The sequence below is a fragment of the Takifugu rubripes genome, chromosome 12, assembly GCF_901000725.2.
Source record: "Takifugu rubripes chromosome 12, fTakRub1.2, whole genome shotgun sequence".
Classification (NCBI taxonomy): domain Eukaryota; kingdom Metazoa; phylum Chordata; class Actinopteri; order Tetraodontiformes; family Tetraodontidae; genus Takifugu; species Takifugu rubripes.
Window position 1 is genome coordinate 6,142,184 of NC_042296.1, and position 18,899 is coordinate 6,161,082.

Genomic DNA, 18,899 nt, shown 5'->3' on the forward strand with positions numbered 1-18,899 from the left:
CTGCCGTCTGGGGCCACACGTGATTTGAACTACACTGATTTATAATGAATCGTTCCCGCGAGGCAAAAAAGAAAAATCTAAATATGCAAATATTAACTAATCAGACGAAAGCAAAATGTTTCCTGAGGATACAACCCATCAAATTTAGACATTTTGCCACATCCAAGAATGTTGTGCAACTAAGAATGCGTTTAATACAAAGTGTTGGAGTTTTTCCTGCCATTTTATGGAGGGCTTATCTTCAATCAGACTCATTTCCTTTCTAAGGGGATTAAGGGGAGTAATTCATCTCTAATCTCATCAGATCGGCTGCTCAGCGGTGTTTGCATGCTCGCAACTAACATGTTTGATGTGGCTAAAAAAAGAAAAAAACCCAAACGTGATGGTGCATGCACGGGCATTCACACACACGCACACACAAGCCGGGTGATTAGCAACTAATTTGCATTGTATGAACGCTAATCTGGGACAAGACTGTAATTAACGTAAGTAATAATGCAGAAAGCTTGTTGGATTATTTATTACATGAGCCAGTCTGAGTAGCTGTCAGAATTGTGGATGCACACACACACACGCATACACACCCATAAATAAAAAGCTTTTAGTCTATTATTTTTATTCGTGTACTCATGAAGGAGGATTTAACAAAGACTACCTCATTCAGGAGGCTGGGCTAAAATCAGATTTATATGTGAAACATGGAATTTAAGTGACACAAACATTCAGCTCAGCACGGGGATGAAGTTTTTTTCATTCTGATGATTCCAGAGGATCTCAGATTTGCCTCCATGTTCCGATGGCCCTTTACATAAGGATTCCAAAGAGCTGCTTCACATTGAAAATGAAATCCCGAGTATCTCTTAATGGATGGTGCTCGGCGTGATATTTATAATGGCTCTCACCTTTTGAGACTCTAAATTTAATCTGCGATGCATTTCGTCTTGGCGCAAGTCCAGGATGTGATGGCATTTCCCTTATTGCCGCGGTATTTTGTCGGATTTGAACCTGAAAGGGCATCTCAGGTTGTTCTAATAAAACCTACAGATCGTTGCCTCACATCATTTGGCAGGCCGAATGGACCACTGCAGTGTGGCTCCCATCTAAAAACTCCAGGATGGATACACGGTTTGGCTCACTGGTGCACCGTTGGACCCAATTAGGTATGGTGTCACACCTGCATTTGGCATTTTGTGGGGGGTCCACAACATGTCTTTCGACCAAATAACACTTTAAATTACACTGTTGTTTGAAAAGCTTGTTAAAAAAATTACATTTTTCTTTTACTTTTTACGAGGTGAGGAATGAAACCCGAACACTCCTGGGTTGTATGACCATGAGACTCGTCCCACACTTACAAACACGCACCCACATCACCTTGTCACAACTCTTTTTAGCTCTCATCTGAAATGAGAACATGCCCTGGGCCACACTAGGGGAGCTCAAATTGGAGACATGAAGAGGAAGAGAGAGAGAGACAGAGACAGAGAGAAAAGCAAACAGGACAGGGCTGGGAATACAATGAGAAAAGCCAAAAGGGAGAACACAGGGTGGTAAAAGGCTGAAAAAGCAAAGTGAAGGGGGGGCAGGCAAAACAAGGCAGGATCAGCCTGGAGGAGCCGTGGCGTAAAGGAATTGTTCATTCTGATGTCTAAACCTTCTCCACTACTGACTCCATCCATGCCGCACCACGAGGTCCCCCCCTTCCTACTCCCACCACCACCACCACCCTCTAGCAGCTATTTAACATGGAAATTGATTTAAACAGAAGCCGCGATGTCCGCGGTGGGACCCGAGGACAGGTGCCTCCAGTCAGCAAGAGGAGAAGCTAATGAGAGGTGAGAGACCCGAGCAGAGCTAACAAGGAAAGCAGAGAGCACAATGAGATGGGAGCGGAGCGGCGGCGGGTGCACGGACTAGGAACAGAAAGCGGAAAGAAATGACTGGAGACATTTTCTAGAATTTCTGGCCAACTGCGGGATGAGAAATTAATAAATAAATGAGGGCGCAAGCGCTCGTCTAGAGGTCTGTGTGTGGGTGTGCAAAAAAAACAAAACAACAGTCTAACTGTGGGTTACCAGTATATTCCACTTGGAAGAACAGTCAAATTTCATCCAAGTGGAAGAGCCGAGTAGAACAGGACTGTTTAATTAAAAGCTTGTGAGGTCCAAAGGTGGAAACAGAAAAGTTGTGACACTTTGGCGTTTTTGTCTGGATAACAAGTAGGAGGAATCCGAAAAATGCACTGGAGGAAGATGAGCGGCCTGAAATAGATTTCTATGTGCAAACTTGAGTGCGGCACCAACTACGTGACCTAAATGATGCGGTTTTGAAGCTTGTTTGAATGGATGAACATTGGATCCGGTCCTGCTGGATTCGGCTGCTTTGAGTGAACTGAACCTTTAAGACCTCGATAAAAGAAAGCCTGGAAGCACAAGTTTCTCTTCAGGAACATTTTTTATTTTGCAAATTGCTTTAGGCTCCGCTCGAACGCATCACCCCCCCCCCTTCCCGAAATCAGCGCCGCCACGAGAAGCAAGATGAAGGGTAGCGCCTTCGTTAATTTTGACTGAAATGGTTCGTGACAAAGACGCAGCAGCACATCAGAAGTGAGCGAGCCGGAGCCGCGGTCAGTCTTTCTGTACCTGAGCTGCCTGGACATTAAAGAAAAGACTGACTCTGGAAAAGCTCGGCTCTGATTGATCTGCTTGCCATGGTGAGAGGCTGAGAACTCAACAGGCCGCGCACGTTCGCGCGACAGATCACCGTTATGAATTTGAGCGGGATTAGTGGAAGGTCTGGCTGTCTGAACATTTAGATTGTTGAGTATGCTGAAAATGCTGCTTTTAAAATGTGTTTTTCACCTGAAAAATCTGATTTATTTAATATAGCAGGAGACATTTTCGGCAATGCGCTCTCACCGATGCTGCACAGGCTACACACACACTCCAACTCGGTGTTCTCATAAACACTGAAAACGCTTTTAAAAGTGAGTGGTCCACTTTTTATGGTGAAACTAATTCATTAAAGCCCTCCAGAGAAAGTGGCAATAACTGCAAACAAGTTCTAATCACCCCTTAGGACTTCCTGTGTGTGTGTGTGTGTGTGTGTGGGGGGGGGGGGTGGGGGGGGGGGTGTTGAGCTCAGTCCGCCTTTTTCTTTTATTTTCTCTCCAATTGCTGCTCTGCGATGGACTTGTGACCTTTGACCTTTGCTGGAGCAGGTGAGCTCCAGGGTTCTGTTGAGGTTTGTGGGATCATTGCAGATTTGCTACATAAGTCAGTCGAATCCCTCTGGGCCTAATGTTGGTAGGCCGGCGACGCCTGAGGTCGACCATCGTTTCACACCCCCCAGTATACTGGTTCTCAATGTGGTTCCCAGTCTTATTAAAGGAGTCGTTGATCTCTTTCTTTGGTACTTGGGAGTGTTGTCACAGGTTCTATTAAAGTGTAGCAATGAAACTGTGGTTTATTGTAAAATAAATGGGTCCCTGCAGTCCTTCTCGACCCTCGTTGTCATTTAAATTGAGTTAATTGGATAATTTGGAACATCGACTGGGGAATTTCCACACTGGAGCTAAGTGAAGGGGCATTCTGCCTCTGTGGCATCCTGAATAAATACTTTCAGACCAAAGCACAACAGAACACGGACCCACTGCAGATGGTTCAGCGTCATTGTCTCATTTCACTTTGCTTTGAAATGAGTTTGAGTCTTCCAGGTTCTTCCCTTCTGAGGGGCCCGTATCTGACCCGATGGGCTAATCCATCAGGAGACAATAGCAGTATATGATGCTATCGTTAGCTCGGGATGCCCAGAGAGGGCTGATTTGACTGCTTAATGTCACCTTTGGGATGCGAAATGTTTAAACATTCTGAGGAAGGAATTAAAGTGGATGAAAGGTAAAGCTGGATCAGCTCATCTGAGGAAGGTGGGGGGGGGGGGGGGGGTGTCTGATCATGACGCGTGTCGGCGTGCGATGTTCCTCGGATGGTGTGAATCCGCCAGGATGAGGAGATGGAATCCAGCTGTCCGCCACGTCTGCCCCCTCCGCCTCACACACGTTCCGACACGTCCTCCTCCGTGTCCGCCGCCCACCTCAGCGACACCCCTCAGTGCTGTGTGGGGGTTTACGCAGCAGCTGGAGCCAAGATGAATCACAAATGACTGACATGTTGCCTCTGCATAATCAAACAGGCTTTTATTGACGGCTGAAGTCGCGATTTCCATTTTTTCCCCGGCTCACAATCTGCACACAAATTGCTATTTTGGACATCATCGCGCATAATGTCTGAAAAATGACCCGTTTTGGGTGTGGCCCATTGACATTTTATCTGAAAGGATGGTTTCAATCCTAATATTCACTGTTCAATCATCTGAGCGGCACCCATTGATTTAATACACCAAATGGATCTTCTGGAGCTGATGCTGCCCCCGCCCAATGGCTCGGGAGAGAGAAATGTGTTTTTAATACACGCAAGTGCAGGTTTGACCTCCAAATGTGAGCGGGTGCCACAGGCGGCCGTCATATCATCGCTGATAATAGCGGCGACGGCGCAGAGGGGAATCAAATCAACAGAGATATGACAGATTGACGGAGATGCGAGGTGGGAAATCTGTCCCCTTCTCACATGCGGCTCTCCTCTTGGGCCCATCGTGCTCAATTATCATACTTGGACGCTGAACCACAAAGAACCGGCCAGCTTTGGTTGGAAATGTGTCTCGCGCACACAGCGAGAGCACACCAAACTAGATGCAAAATAGGCCACCGCATTAGCATTAAACATCCTCGGGGCTGCACGGCGCCAAAACGTGGTGGTGTGGGCGAGCTGGCGGTGAACTGGGCCGCAGCGAGATGCCGATTGACCCCTTCCAGTCATCTCTAATTCCCGAACGCCACGTCTAATCGCAGGCGGCCGAGATTGACGCCTCTCAACACGAGAACGGTAACAAGATTCGCACGTTCAATTCGAGAAAAACGGGCCGTGATTCTGCTCCCTCTGAACGGGACAGTCTGGCCACAATTTCTAGTCTAATTCGAGGGTTAATAGAAATTTAAAACAATTTCACACACAACGACGACAGGAGGGCTCATTTTATGCTGAGTTAGACTGTGACAATTACATTAGTCGGATGGAGGGATGTTCTGAGCTACACTCGCGTCAAGTGGGAATGTTCAGCACTACACATCAGTTGCACAACAAATATTCAATTGTCTGTGACATGAAGCAGAGAAGCGGTGAGGTTTTCTTTAAGTCTCTGGTTATTTTGCGATTCCCCGAAGGCTAAACGTCGTTCCTGACCCCTCTCGGTCCGGTTGAGGGTTTGGGGCAGCTCCCGTCCATTGTCTCTTGCCGGTCGGTTGGCAGCCAGCCGCTGCGATCCTTCCTGTAACATCTTTCCCAGCCCGTCTCCTCCACGCCGCTCCGGTCCGCCGAGCGGCTTCACTGCGGACGACACAAAGGCATAGGGGAGCTGTCAGGGTGAGCTCACGTGTTCCAACACAAACGCTGGTTTCTTTTGACAAGATAAGCGGTGGAGTTTGACAAAATGGGTTGGCTTTATTTAATTTCAAAGGAGTGTGTGCAATAATTAAAAAGGTAATTTTCTCGCCAAGCACTCGAGCTCTCGGAGCAAAGCTAAGCAGCATAATTGGAAGTAAGTCATAATATCAGCAAACAAGGGCTTGGAATTTATAAGCGATTCAGTCATTCCCCAATAACAAACTGTTTATTCCGCTCACACGTGACACGTATCCAGGTTTGAGTTGACCTTGTGGCACGATGAGACACATTTCGCCTCCGTCATCAAGTTTCCTGGGACTAAGCTTTTAGAGACAACCTTATTTCTCGAAGCTTAACCAGCAGCTTTTCCTTTATCGAGCCATCATGTTACCTTTTCCCACCTTTGAGCTACGGGCAGAACATCCGTCTGTCCCTCAGCTTCTTTCCTCTTGCTGGTTCCATTTTGGGCAGAGAGAAAGTCTTCACTCTGCTGTTTCCCTTCTGTCAGGGAGCCCTGAGCTACACGTCCTCATTAGCCGGTTTCCCTGAGACCGCAAAGACCCCCGGTGACATGTTCCTCCTTGCTCAGACACTGCTTAAGGCCGAGGGAGCCATACAACAATACTCAGACGCTCCCAGAAGCAGAACATACAGGAGCCGGCCAATTGTCAGAAACAAGCAGCCTTTAAAACGCCATGATTTAATGAAAACGCAGCTTCTTCGGCGTCCCACGGCCTGAAACACCCCCGGGGCTCTGCCGTAAAGTTTACTGTACAGTTTCAGAAAACAGAACAATGGCAAGTTCCGCTTGTTAGATTCCAACGATGGCCCCTGGATGCAGCACTATTTTAAAGGGCTTGTTTAAAAGGTGCTGACCAGGCCTCCATTAAGCACAATATTAACAAAACCAAAGAGCTTCTGCAGGTAAACCATGTGTCACTAAAAAGAGGCAGAAATATGTCTGAGAGGCCCGGCATCACACCGAATTTGACCTTTCTTTTGGATTTCATCCAATGAATTTCCTATGTCCAGCTTAAATTCAAAGTGCCACACCCAGCATATGGAACTCATGTATTAAATACATGATTTATGAGACCACAATGACCTTGACCACTAAAATATAGTATAGTAAAATAGTAAAATATAGTTCTTGTATATATATATACAGTATATATATACTATATATATATATATATATATATATATATATATATACACAAGAATGGTATGATGGTTAAGAGACTTGGAGAGGAATAAACAAACACAAACACAACAAACGTGATTACCACCACTTAGTCACAGTTTTCATCAGTCTAATGAAAGCAGACGCTCAACGCGGATGATGATGATGAAATAAAAGAAGACCCTTCCAAATTTCCCAGTAGTTAGTGAATGCGCCATTAAAGACTGCAAAAACAACATTGTAAAGAGGTGACAAAGAAAACTGGACTCCTTTCGTGATAATGAATTAAATGTTTGCCAATTAAAAGGCAGCTATGATCGAACGGCAAGAAAAAGAGCCAACCTGGGGTTGTCATGGTCCCACTCCAGCAGACTGTCAGTCTCCAGGGAACTCTATGACCATTGGCCAAGCCTGGAGGAAGGACAAACCTCAAATCAATACCCCATCGAAACACACCGGGAGAAAGTTGAGACAGACGTCATGCAATGTCTACAGGAGAAATGTAGATATGCTCATGCAACTCAAGCTCTTTAAAGTTGGATAACTTTGTACAGACCTTTGAAAAATTACAGTAAGCAACCTTTATAGGGCAAATAAAAAAGTAACAGCAGCTCAAATGTACAGAAGATTGACAAAAGATTTGGCTTTGGTCATTTTAGCAAGAGTTGCATTAACACTTTGTCTATTTTTAGTACACAGAACAGTTATTTTGGTACATAAAATGCGCCACTGCATGATATTAGAAGTTAAGTTTTTCTTACTTTTGAGGTCTTTTATTGTTTCCATGACTGTAGCGATAATTTTAAGAAGCTGCGCATTTACCAGCATGTTTATGTCAATGGATAAACACACTACGAAATTAAACATTTAGGGTTAGGTTACCTTTACAGTGGAGTTCTCTAGGTTCTAACCATCCTCCCCATTGCACTGCCATTAGTCTGTACTAAAGTAGCCATCGCGCCAGCGGCATTCATGACAATGAGGCCTAGACCTGAATGGTGGTTTGAATTCGGTTAATTTTCAGATGCTATCAAGGCAATTGTCATTAACGATTACGACCACAGGTAAGAGGATTGAAAAAATCTTATACATACCCAGGCATTCAATGCTTTAGAACTCTATACACATTAGGAAGCTATCCGGGTTATTTTAGAGGTCTTACCTCTGGGTCCTTTTTAAAAAGTATAGAAAGAGAGAGAAAGAATAAGTTGTGCTCTTTTGAGAATCAATCAAGACATCATTTAGTGAGGGTTAAGGTCTTCAGGCGGCAAGACATTCCTTTAGATTTAAAATGGGGTTGTTTTTTCTTTTTGTGTGTGAGAAACAAAGCAAGACACCTACGTCTGACCGCTGAGGGTTGTTTTAAAAAAAAGTCATTTCAGAGTTTTACTTGGACAGGAAACAAATAAAGCAGGTTAAGTTTCATAAAAAACAAACTAAGCTTTATTGACAAACTGCTGCAAAACATCTTTTGGACAGATTTAGTAACCTATTTAGGCAAGCTCACACATGTAGCATAATGCATTTTATGGAGAGGGTACAGATATTAGTGGCAGAATAGGTACAGTTAGGATGTTTTAAAATATGTACAAGCGTTTCGGATTGAGCTGCAGGATCCCTTCTCTGTAGAAAGAGAAGACCCATGTGGAGATTTTTGTCCCAATCCTTCTTTGTGCTCTTTATGCATGCAGTTTATAGAGGATCAGATCACAAAATTAAGACCTGGACCGCTTTTTTTTTTTCTTTTTTAGCTTAGTAGGAGGCCGTCTCTCAGCCGTCACCTCATTAAATAAACATTTCACTTTCTTAAAATTATTTTAAAATGTAAAACAAATTGAGGATATAAGGACAGACATCTCAACAGTGTCTATTAGGGCTATATTTCAAAACTCTAAGTACAATGAAAAATATGGCTGCCTAAGTCTAAATGGACAACATTTTAGGACTATTTAAAAACCAACCATCATTAATGAATTGCATCGTTTCCATTATAATTTTTTTTAGCCTTCACTTAATTTAATATAAATATTTTTGGTTGCTATATTACATAATTGGAGGTTTATAAGGTTTTTATATTAGACTATATTAACAGAATTTTGAAATGTAGCCTAAACGGGAATCTGCAACTGACCCTCAACAGATTCTCTGTATTTAAAATACAATTAAAATAAATTGCTTAGACAATTCATTGGATACTGTGCCATTAACTCCACTAGAAATCACTACTCCCAAACATTTAAAAAGTGCACGATCAACAATGCAAAAAAGCCAGAAGGTGGTGGTGGTGGTGGTGTTTGTGGTGGTGGGGGTGGTGGAGGAGGGGGAGTCAGAGAATAAAATACATCAAAAATAAACCAAATAATCAAATTTTAAAAAAGAACGAAAATGGACGCCAACTTTTCCTGTCTGACCCATCTAAAAGCCACGTTGGGTGGACGGACTGGTGGCCAGTCAGCTGCGAGACACAGTGGGGGTGGGGTTGGGGGGTGGGGGTGGGGGATATGGGGGTTCGTGGTTTTGTGGTCAAACCGCATAAGGAGAACAGGTTCCCATGTTCAGTTCCCAATCCGCTCTCGTAAAAAGTCCAGAGTAGAAAAAAAGAATGAACCAAAGACAAAACGGACAATTACTTTTGTCGGGCTGCTTAAAGCGAGCTGCCATGGTAGACAGGAACTAGTCGGGGGGGACCCGTTTAAGGGTGGCGTGTCCGCTTCAGTACTGTTGGTACGGATGCTCTCGGTAAGACGTCTTGGCACCTCTGGAGGGGGGAGGGGCCTTCCCTGGAGCCGTCCGCTGGGTACCGTTCCAGTCGCCCTGGTCTGGAGAGGACACACAAACATGTCCAATCACGTATAGATTTCCTGCTATCATCACCAAGGGGTTCCTTTTTCCTTACCGTAGGACTCGTATGTTTCCGCGCTCTCTCCGTGTCCGTAATCATAGTATTCTGGCTCTCTGTTGGTCAAAAACACAAAGAAAGGTCAACTAGCTGTTGAGGAAAATATCAAGAGGCATGATAATTGGCTCCCATGATTAAAGCGGGGCTCTCTAACATGCAGCGCGTCAGCCCCGCCAGTCCTAAATAACACCATCGTCCCTGAAGCATGAAGTGCTATCAGCTCGGAAGCTACGCGGAGTGACTGGACAGCGTGTCAGCCGGGCCGCTGCGTGAGAGGCAGGTGAAAATCAAAAGAGGAGACTCACGCTTGTGGCTGACTGTAATAGTTGTCGTACGTCTCGTAGGCCGTGTCTGTGTAGTTCTCATCGTAGCCCTGGAGAGAGATGGGGGGGGGGAGGTTCAGGGAGAGGCCTGCTCATGAATCATGAATGTCAAGGTGTCCCTAAAGTACCACTCCTGTGCTAAAGCTGACACGCTCCACTCATGTCAGAGCAACAGAAATGGCCACTTCCTGTGTTGACAGAGGAGCTGCTCAAAGGTTAACAAACCCGTTCCCAGGGGGGAGGGGGGGTCCTTTTTGTGAGAGGTCGGATTTCGGTCTATTTAGAAGGTGTGATGTCACCACCACCGTGTTCCTAATTGGTTTCATGGCGACTTGTCTAGTTACAGATAAGGTTCAGACCCCCCCCCCCTCCCTGCCTTGTTTACACTTACGTATTCTTCATAGCTTTCAGCAGCTGTGGCAGGGTTGTGGGGGGGTGGAGGTCCCATCCTTTGAGGGGGTCCGCTGGCTGGAGGCCTTGCACGAGGCGCCACGGCTCCTCTTGTGGGCGTTGAAGGGAGACCTCCTCTGCCGGCCGGACCACCCCTCACCGCTCCACTTCTGGCCGGACCGCCACGGCTCACAGCTCCCCGGACAGAACCACCGCGAGGCGGCATCCCTCTTCCCCTGGGATGAAAATTAATTAATTAGAAAAACATTTGTTGGAAAAAAGCTGACAATTTTGGAGCAAATGATGCAAAAACCAACTTTTTCTGACTAACAAAACATTAAAAGCATCCATCAACATTCAGATATCTATCAAATGTTGGAGACAATTGCTGTATGAGACGACAAATATCCAGAGAGCTGCACACCTGTGTGCCCCACCGGGAAGAACTCCACGGCCCCTGATTGGCATTCCCCCTCTGCCTCGTGCACCATGTTCCTGGCCCCCGTTCAGATAGCTCAGCTCCATGAACTGCTCTTGGCAGATATCGTCCATCATGTCCTGCTCACACGCGGAAGAGTGAATGAAGAGAAGGAGTGAGAACAACAACAACAACAACGGAAACTCAAAAAGCAGCAGGATCGAAAAAAGAGTGAGAACAAAGCAACGAAAAAGAGCAAGTGAACCTGCTCAGGGCAAGACAGCCTAACAACCAACAGCAGGTGCAAAAAATAGTTTACAAACACTAATTGTAGTAAAACATCCATCAGACTCTGGGGGGGGGGGTGTCTTTCTTATGGTATCATTGTTGCACTCTGTCAACCAGCAAAGGTATATTAAATTAAACCCTGCACAAGACAAGCAAGGCTCCAATTTTGCATTTAAAGAAGTAAACATAGGAATAAAGGATGAATCAGGATGACCAGAGGAGCCGCAGCCTCCCAGCTGTCTGATAACGAACAGGTCATGCATAAAACATCTCAACAAATGACTTCCACAATCTTATTTTATAAAGGGGCCTGATTCAAGCTTTCTATTAAAAAGAGAATTTCCAAATAAAGATGGCTGGTCCTATCAGACCATTAGATATCATCACAGCTTGAGACTCATTCCATTTTAGAAGATTCAATCCAGATTGGCATTTTTTTAACTGAATCCACTAAATAACACAGCGATCACGTTGAGCTGATGAGCCATCCTATATATTGAGACAGAACGTGGACAAACTCACAGGAAACAGGAACTTCTTGACCTCCTCCATGGCATGTGCCATCCGTAGATAAGCGTCTGGCACGGGTGCGAATACCTCGATGAAGACGTGCAGCTCCATGGAGAGGTGGGCGTATTTGGGCTCGCCCCCTTTCCTCAGGCCCTCCTCCTAGAGTCACCACAGAAAGAGCTTTAAAACGTGAATCGGAAACAAAATCTGCGGGATGAAAACGCGTTTGCGAGACCTCGGGGGCCGTCAGGCAGACTTCCTTTATATTGCTTAATGAACACATCAGACTGGTAAATAACAGGTTTATTAGGATATCTGAGAGGCTCCTGGAACAGCTGTGTGAAAAACACGGATGCCCTTGGCTTTAAGTTTTACATCCACCCGAGCTGAGATGACAGCATCTGGGCCCGCTGCCTACAATTCCCCACGAGCACAGGCCAGATGTTTTATGGCTTCAGGTATTCTTCTGACAGGTGCGCAACGCCAGATGTCGGCGCGTGCAAATATTACCTTGGACTTGTCCCTCATGGATCCTTTGCCCAGCACCGAGATCTTGGCTCCGGTCTCTTCCTGCAGACGTTTGATGGTGTTGCCCTGAGGTCCCAAAATCTTCCCCACGAAGTTGAACTGACCGGAACACAAAACCGAGGAAAGGCGGATTAGCAGTCGAAGCCAGAGCGATGCGGCCGGCCGTCGCTGTGGAGCCCCTCGTGCTGCCGCCATGCGAGTTTAAAGAAGGTCACCAGCTCCGTCGCGCCCGACGCAACCAAGAGTGAGTCTGAGGCAGCCTCGCGGGGAACGCAGGACGCCACAGACCAGACTACTGCATCATATTGATTGGATGCTCCAGGTGGGAGAGCAAGTGTAGATATTATTTCAGGCTGACTTCCTGAGGGAAAAATCTCTGAGAAGTGTGGTTTATCACAGAGGTAAACAAGAGTCCCAGAATGTTGCGCAAAATGTCTAAAATAGCTGCGGCGGCAGGCCGACCGGCTCCAAATGATGCAAATAAATTCCACGTGTGAAGGGAGGAATATGCAAATAGACATTAGCATCAGTTTAAAGGACAAATTCCGTCCCCACTCTTTATTAGCGTGTGTAATACAACCCCGCGTAGCCGTGCATCTGATAAACACACCTCGTCACATGCCACACAAGGACCGTGCTGAAGTCATCAGAGAAATGCAAATCTGCATACCCCGAAGTCAGTTATTTATGATTATTTACATAGTAATGAAACCCATCAAAGCAAGGGCATTACAGCACAATTCCCTTTTACATGTGTCCCACTTGACCAAAAGTGCGTTATTTATTCAACAAAACGCTGCCTGGAACGCTGCAATATTGATGAGCGCAGCCTCTAAAGCTGATATTTGCACACATTTTGAGGTTCAAATGCCGAACTACAGCAAAAAGAAGTCAACGTTAGCAAGGGAGCAGGCAAGATCTATTAGTTAGTACTTAAATATGACGTCTGATCCAACTCCACGTACAACTGTTGCTGCTCCAGGCTGAATCTAAAGCGTTCATAAGGGCATGCAGATAAAGCCATTATCAAGTCATTAAAGTCTTCATTTGCTTTGAGTGGCACTTATTTGCAAAGGTTGTTCACGCCATTGAATCCCTTTGCAATAACACCGTGGTTATGATGATTATTTTAATATCTGTGCTGCGAGTTCAAAGCAGCCGTGATACTGCTCACAGTCATACAAGCAATAAACGCATTTTCACCAATTCCGATTAATTGCTGAGCATCTTGCCCTTATCAAATTGCTACATATACTGTAATTAGTTTAAAACCAAAGAAAAAGGCCCGTGATCTACAAAAGCTGTAATTAACTCTGAAACGAAGCGTTGGCTGATTACAAAGGGAGGAAAAGATCCAGTCGTCTGAAGGAATATGGATTTCACTCCAGCGCCAAGTCATCGGTACTATAAAATCACTTTCCCTTTGGTCAGATTTTAAAAATACGCCAATATCTGCAGTAATTACACACTGATGCTTAAAGATGGAGACTGGGAAGAGTAATTTGAGAGTCTCAACTAACCCCCTGGCTTTGTGTAAGTGACACCAGCCTGCAGGGATGACTTAAATCACAGGGACGGAGGAAAAACGAAGCAAGGGCAGAGAAATCTCACCTTGGGGTACTGTTTGACAGGTATGAGCACTCGTTCTTTCAGTTTGATGTTCTTTGTTGTGAAAAGGTCCAGGTATGTTTCTGCCTCCTTTTTGGCTTCGCCTTTCTGGATTCTGTCAATCTCTGGACAAAGAGAGGGGGTCATAGTTTAGATAAGAGGACATATCAATGCATAGAAAGAAACCCTCTTCCTACCGCGCCATGCAATATTTTTTTGAAATTCCCTTCAGACTCCATGTGGCTGCTTATTATTTTACAAAACACGGTGTTTTCAGCTGGTGATAAGCGCATCTTTAAATGTTTTTGTTATCTTGTCAAGACATTGAATGGAGCGCGAGCGGTTTAGTCATCTGGGCCATTATCTTGTCAGTGTTAATAATCAATTCAGCCACTTTTCAGGGAAAACTCAGAGCGCTGCAGCCTACGTGCTCACCATCGTGACAGCCTGTGGCCGTTTTCTTATTTTTTGAGAGATCAGCACGCTGCTTTGGTCCAAACGCAACTCCTGCCAATGCATCAGTACAGAGAAAACATAATCTTCGCAGACTCGTGTTGAAGCACCTGGAGCCCAGCGGCATTTCACCAGGAATGAAGCCACGTGTGAGGAAAACCTCAACCTCCAGTTTGGTTCATATCGCACTCTTTGTCCTCTTGAACTTGCTATCTGGTTACATATCCTAATCAGACCAAACACAGGTTTAACCTCTGTGTGTGTGTGGGGGGGGGGGACAGACTGAGGACCTCTAAGCAAATATGGCTTACAGCCCCAAGGGCCAACAGCATCATCGTCATCATCAAAAACTTATAAATGAATCCTTAAAATTGCATCCGTTTTGTGTCTTAAATAGAGCTGTCACTGCAAAAGATCTTACTTCCGGGCACTGTTTGTGTTCCACCCTAAAGAACCCCCCACCATACATGCATCCAGCAGAACAAGCGAAAGACTGACATGAATCTCTTCTTTTGTCTTCCCTGGCAGAGCTCCGGCGCAGCCAGAGCTCGGGCTCTTGCTCAAGGACACTCCGGCAACCACGGAGCGACAGCGTGGCTTCAATCGCCGTCAACAGAAAGGGGTGATCCCCCCCGTCCAACAGTGGTCGCGATTTGCGCACATTTATGTGTCGTTGCGCAACGCAGCTGCCAGACAATGAGCCCAACAGGGGCTCCAAAACGGAGAACAAGCCACCGTTTGTCCGCTGGAGAGTTGAAACCACACGTCACAGACCAGCGGAGGAAAAGGGACAGAAACTTGTCTCGCTCAGAAGTGTCGCAGCTGGTTTCGGAAGAGAGTTACCGCGTAATTACGCTTCACCCACCGAGCCACGAAACCGCTACGCGCTGCGGCGGACGGGGCAGCGACGTCCGCTCGGAGATGGGGTGATAAAAGTGCACATCGTCGTCCCCCCCAACTTCACACTCCCTTCCCGAATTAAACAAGCTGTCAACTTTACCTGCGTTTAAAAGTTTCATGGCGTGCGTGAACGACGAATCCAGGCTGTCCTTCTCCGCCAAAAGCTCAGGGAGATATTTGTCGCCGTTCTCCATTTTTTCAGTTTTAAAACAGGGGAGGCAGTTTCGCTGCAAAAGGTGGAAAACCCCAAAAAATGACAGGATAAAAAGTATCCCAGTTATGTAACTAAGGAACGCCGCGTATCCGCTGCGGGGACGGCGCTTCGCATGTGGCTACCGGCGCGTTTCTGCGACGGGCTGCACCGCTACGTTCTCTTCCAACGGCCGGGGAGCCTCTTCTTTGCAGCGGCGCTCGACTGGAACTGAGAGAACAAAAGCGGCGAGATAGAAGAAGAGGGATTCGACTCAAGCCGGCGGAAGTGAGCTCAGAAGGACGCAGTTCTCCGACTGACGCCGCCTACAGTGCGCCGCCGCGCGGCTGCGCGCCGCCCCCAAGAGCGATAACGCTAATCTGCGCGATCTGCTGCCGCTTTGGGTGTGACTGTGAGGATGTGTTATGATTTCAGGAATCATAGTCCCTCAGCTCGGGGTGCACACAAGAAACCAGGTCCGTAATCCTAAAAGAAAGTACTTAATTTACAATTTCCATAATAAATTTGGCAACAAACAAACAAACAAACACGTGTTGCTACTACCGATTGATTCAAATTGTGTTTATCTACTTCACAGCAGAGACACGCTCTAAGACCGTTGTTAATTTGAGTCAGTAATGTATGATTAAGAGAACACGTGCAAAGGTATTATAGGTCATATTTGTATTTTTATCCCAAAGCCCTCATCATCTTTGCAAATCCAAATGATAGATAGATAGATAGATAGATAGATAGATAGATAGATAGATAGATAGATAGATAGATAGATAGATAGATAGATAGATAGATAGATAGATAGATAGATAGATAGATAGATAGATAGATAGATAGATAGATAGATAGATAGATAGATAGATAGATAGATAGATAGATAGATAGATAGATAGAGGCAGTATTTCTTGGTTCTCTACTGCCTCTTAGCGGTAGAGTAGCTCATTGCAACCTTTCAACCCAGAGAAGCCAAGCACTGATAGTTACTCTACCCATTCATCTTAACATTTCTGTTCACTCCAAATCGCAAAGGCCTAATTGGGGGTGTAGGAGGAGGGAAAGTCTGTGGGATACATATCGTCACATCATACATTGATTTTAGATATGATCGGATTGATTCTGCGGGGATGAATCCGTCTCACCAGAGGTCAGAGGTAACGGCAAGGCTGATGCTTATAACACTGGCAGCAGGAAAATGTCTTAGGTGCTTGGTCTTTTGAGCATACAGCGTGGTTTATTCACAGGTGGGTGCTCTTGTCACTGAAGCGCACGTAAAGGTCATTTGTCAATCAACTGCTGGAGTGAACGCCATTACACCGGAGCACAGCTGTTCTCAGGAATGCATCTGCTCAGAACAAATGAAGGAAAAAATTGTTTGCAATAAACACTTATGAAAGGCCAAAGACCAGCGCAGGCTGTGTTCAGTGTTCTGCTTGATCTCCCTCTGACCATTACTGTGTTATGGGTGTCGGGGGTTTGCAAGGTTGTCCTGACTCCTCTTGTCAGGGAGAAAATGAAGAGCACGTGAGCTGCCTCTCCTCTGGATCACACAAGGAAGACTCGTTCTGGCAGGTGGAGGAATTCCAAACGGATAGTTCACACTTTTGCCTTCTGCCTGTGCAGCCTTTCCCCGTCCCCTAGCACGTAGAGCCGGAGTCTGGGGGAAACAGGGGCAGATGGAGAGGCGTAAACACACAAACAAAACCTATTCAAACGATTCCCAGCCCCGGCGGTTCACCCGAAATGTCAGATGTTCTTAGCAGACTAGTTTTATTGCACATCACACGCGCTGCCGAATAATGAGAGCAGCGTTGAGCAGGTATCAATGAGCAGCTAGTTGTCGGTTTCAAATTAGTGCTTTTGCCTGCTAACCATTCAATTCAAAGGAGGGAGCCTTCCGGAGGTTTGTGCTGCAGATTTTAAATATCTGACACTAAAAGGAAATAAACCTAGAAATCTGGTTAGTTCTCGTAGGAACTTGTTCAGTAAAATAGGGTCCGGTGGTAAAGCAGGGAGAAAGGGATTGTCACCTTTGCAGGCTTTGTTCTGAAAGTGGAGGTTTTTCTCTTCCTGTGCCGTTTAGCAGGACAGCAAGTCCAGTACAGCTGTGGTCATGCTCGGTTTAGCACCACTACAAGGCCACAGGAAGCTTGCTTTCTGTTTTTTTCCCTTCTTTTATGAATTCTTTCAGAACTGTCACACCTGCTTTGGTCTATAACACCTCCCCAATCCAAACCTCCTCTTCCTCTATCATCTTCCCATCCTCCTGCGCTCCATCCGCCACGGAAAACGAGCTTTCCCTTCGCACCATTCTTCATCCCTCGCTCTCTGGCGGATGCTGCGGTGGGGATCGGTGTCTCCAAGGGGGTGTCGGAGAAGCTCTGGGAGGATTAAAAGGAATAATCAATTTAAGCCCTCAGTTAGTACAGGTTTTTATTAATGGGTTGAATTGTTATGGATATTGGTGGACTTTTACGGGGTTCTAAGAAAATCCATTACAGCGTTTAAATCAAACACCAAAACTGGCCCAAAACCCAAACGTGCACACTTCAAAAACCACAAGGCAAATGCCTGCGATGGCCAGTGACATTGCAGCATCTTTTTCCTTCAATAAATAAGCAATTTGACATTTGCGATGGTGCCGCTCCTGGCGGATCCGAGGGCCCTCGGGGAAATGTCTGCACTTGACTTTTGGAGAAAGTAATAGTTCATTTCAGAGGGGAAAGAAAGAAAAAATGCTTTTTGTCCTGTTGGATTTATCTGCTACTTTTTCACCGGCCAAAAGAGCTCTGGGTGGTGCAGGATCCACCTCTTTATTAGAAGATTGTAACGTTTTAATGTCATTTGCGTGCATGAATTATCATGGAGATGATTACATGTCTTACTTTGCATGTGTTTCCTGTGGTGTTTGGCTGCAGAAGTATCAGTATAAAAACGCAGCAACATTTATTCTTGTTGCACTGTCAAATGCACCATTTACCAAAATCCAGCGTGCACGTTTCTCCCCCTAGAATAGCTTGGTGAAGTTCTGATTTTTTTTTTCACCCCACAAATACAACACGTGCACATTCATTACCACATCGATTTCCGGATGGCAAATTGCTGCTAGTCTGATGTTTTATTGTCAATTGTGCGAATGCCACAAAATAAATTCCCCAGGTGGAAATGGAAAAGCACTGGATTGTACATGACAATGGATGTGAGGACCGGGCCGAGTTGAACATCCATGTGCTTTTTCAGCCTCAGGATTGTTTGGTTTTCTGTTTAATTTCAAGTAGGAATTGCCTCCAATTTGGTCTGTTCTGGCAATTTAATGACCTATAATCTTTTTTATAGGTGGGGCAACAGTGGAAGATGGATGATTGAAGCCGAAGTGAAAATATTTATAACTGAATTCAATGGAAACAAGATTTTTCCTCCTCTGGCTCATGAATGATTGTGTGCTTGGTCTAAAGTGAACTCCCAAATGAATGTGCGGTATAGTATTGCAGGAGGTGATCACCCCAGTCACCGCAGCATTGCTTCTACATACTTCTACCTTCGGCCGCCACTTCGTCACACCTAACTTGTCCAGAACGCTCCAGCCCACCCGCATCATCTCCAGAACCTCCTGACACCTGTCACATCACACCTGTTCTTCACCCGCTCCACTGGCCTCCCGTCCACCATCGCATCACTGCTGCTCACTAGGGTCGTCCC

The 18,899-nt window shown here is 45.7% G+C and overlaps 1 protein-coding gene across 5 annotated transcripts; it reads right to left on the reverse strand.

Moving 5' to 3' along the window:
• Positions 1–4,173: 4,173 nt before the first annotated feature.
• Positions 4,174–15,562, reverse strand: khdrbs1b (KH domain containing, RNA binding, signal transduction associated 1b). 5 transcript variants are annotated; one of them, XR_003890333.1, is made up of 13 exons: positions 15,099–15,562; positions 13,649–13,770; positions 12,020–12,136; positions 11,522–11,668; positions 10,718–10,851; positions 10,295–10,529; positions 9,886–9,953; positions 9,578–9,636; positions 9,312–9,500; positions 7,844–7,852; positions 7,564–7,672; positions 7,024–7,092; positions 4,174–5,441 (listed from the first exon to the last, which is right to left on the reverse strand). XR_003890333.1 is itself a non-coding variant. In XM_003968953.3 (9 exons), the coding sequence occupies exons 1-9, from the start codon at positions 15,190–15,192 to the stop codon at positions 9,394–9,396; spliced, it is 1,083 nt and encodes a 360-aa protein (XP_003969002.1). In that variant the 5' UTR covers positions 15,193–15,562; the 3' UTR covers positions 8,097–9,393. The 5 variants fall into 5 exon arrangements, 1 of the variants encoding a protein (XP_003969002.1); XR_003890332.1 differs by having other exon boundaries at positions 7,776–7,852; XR_003890331.1 differs by having other exon boundaries at positions 7,564–7,852.
• Between the last annotated feature and the right edge of the window lie 3,337 nt (positions 15,563–18,899).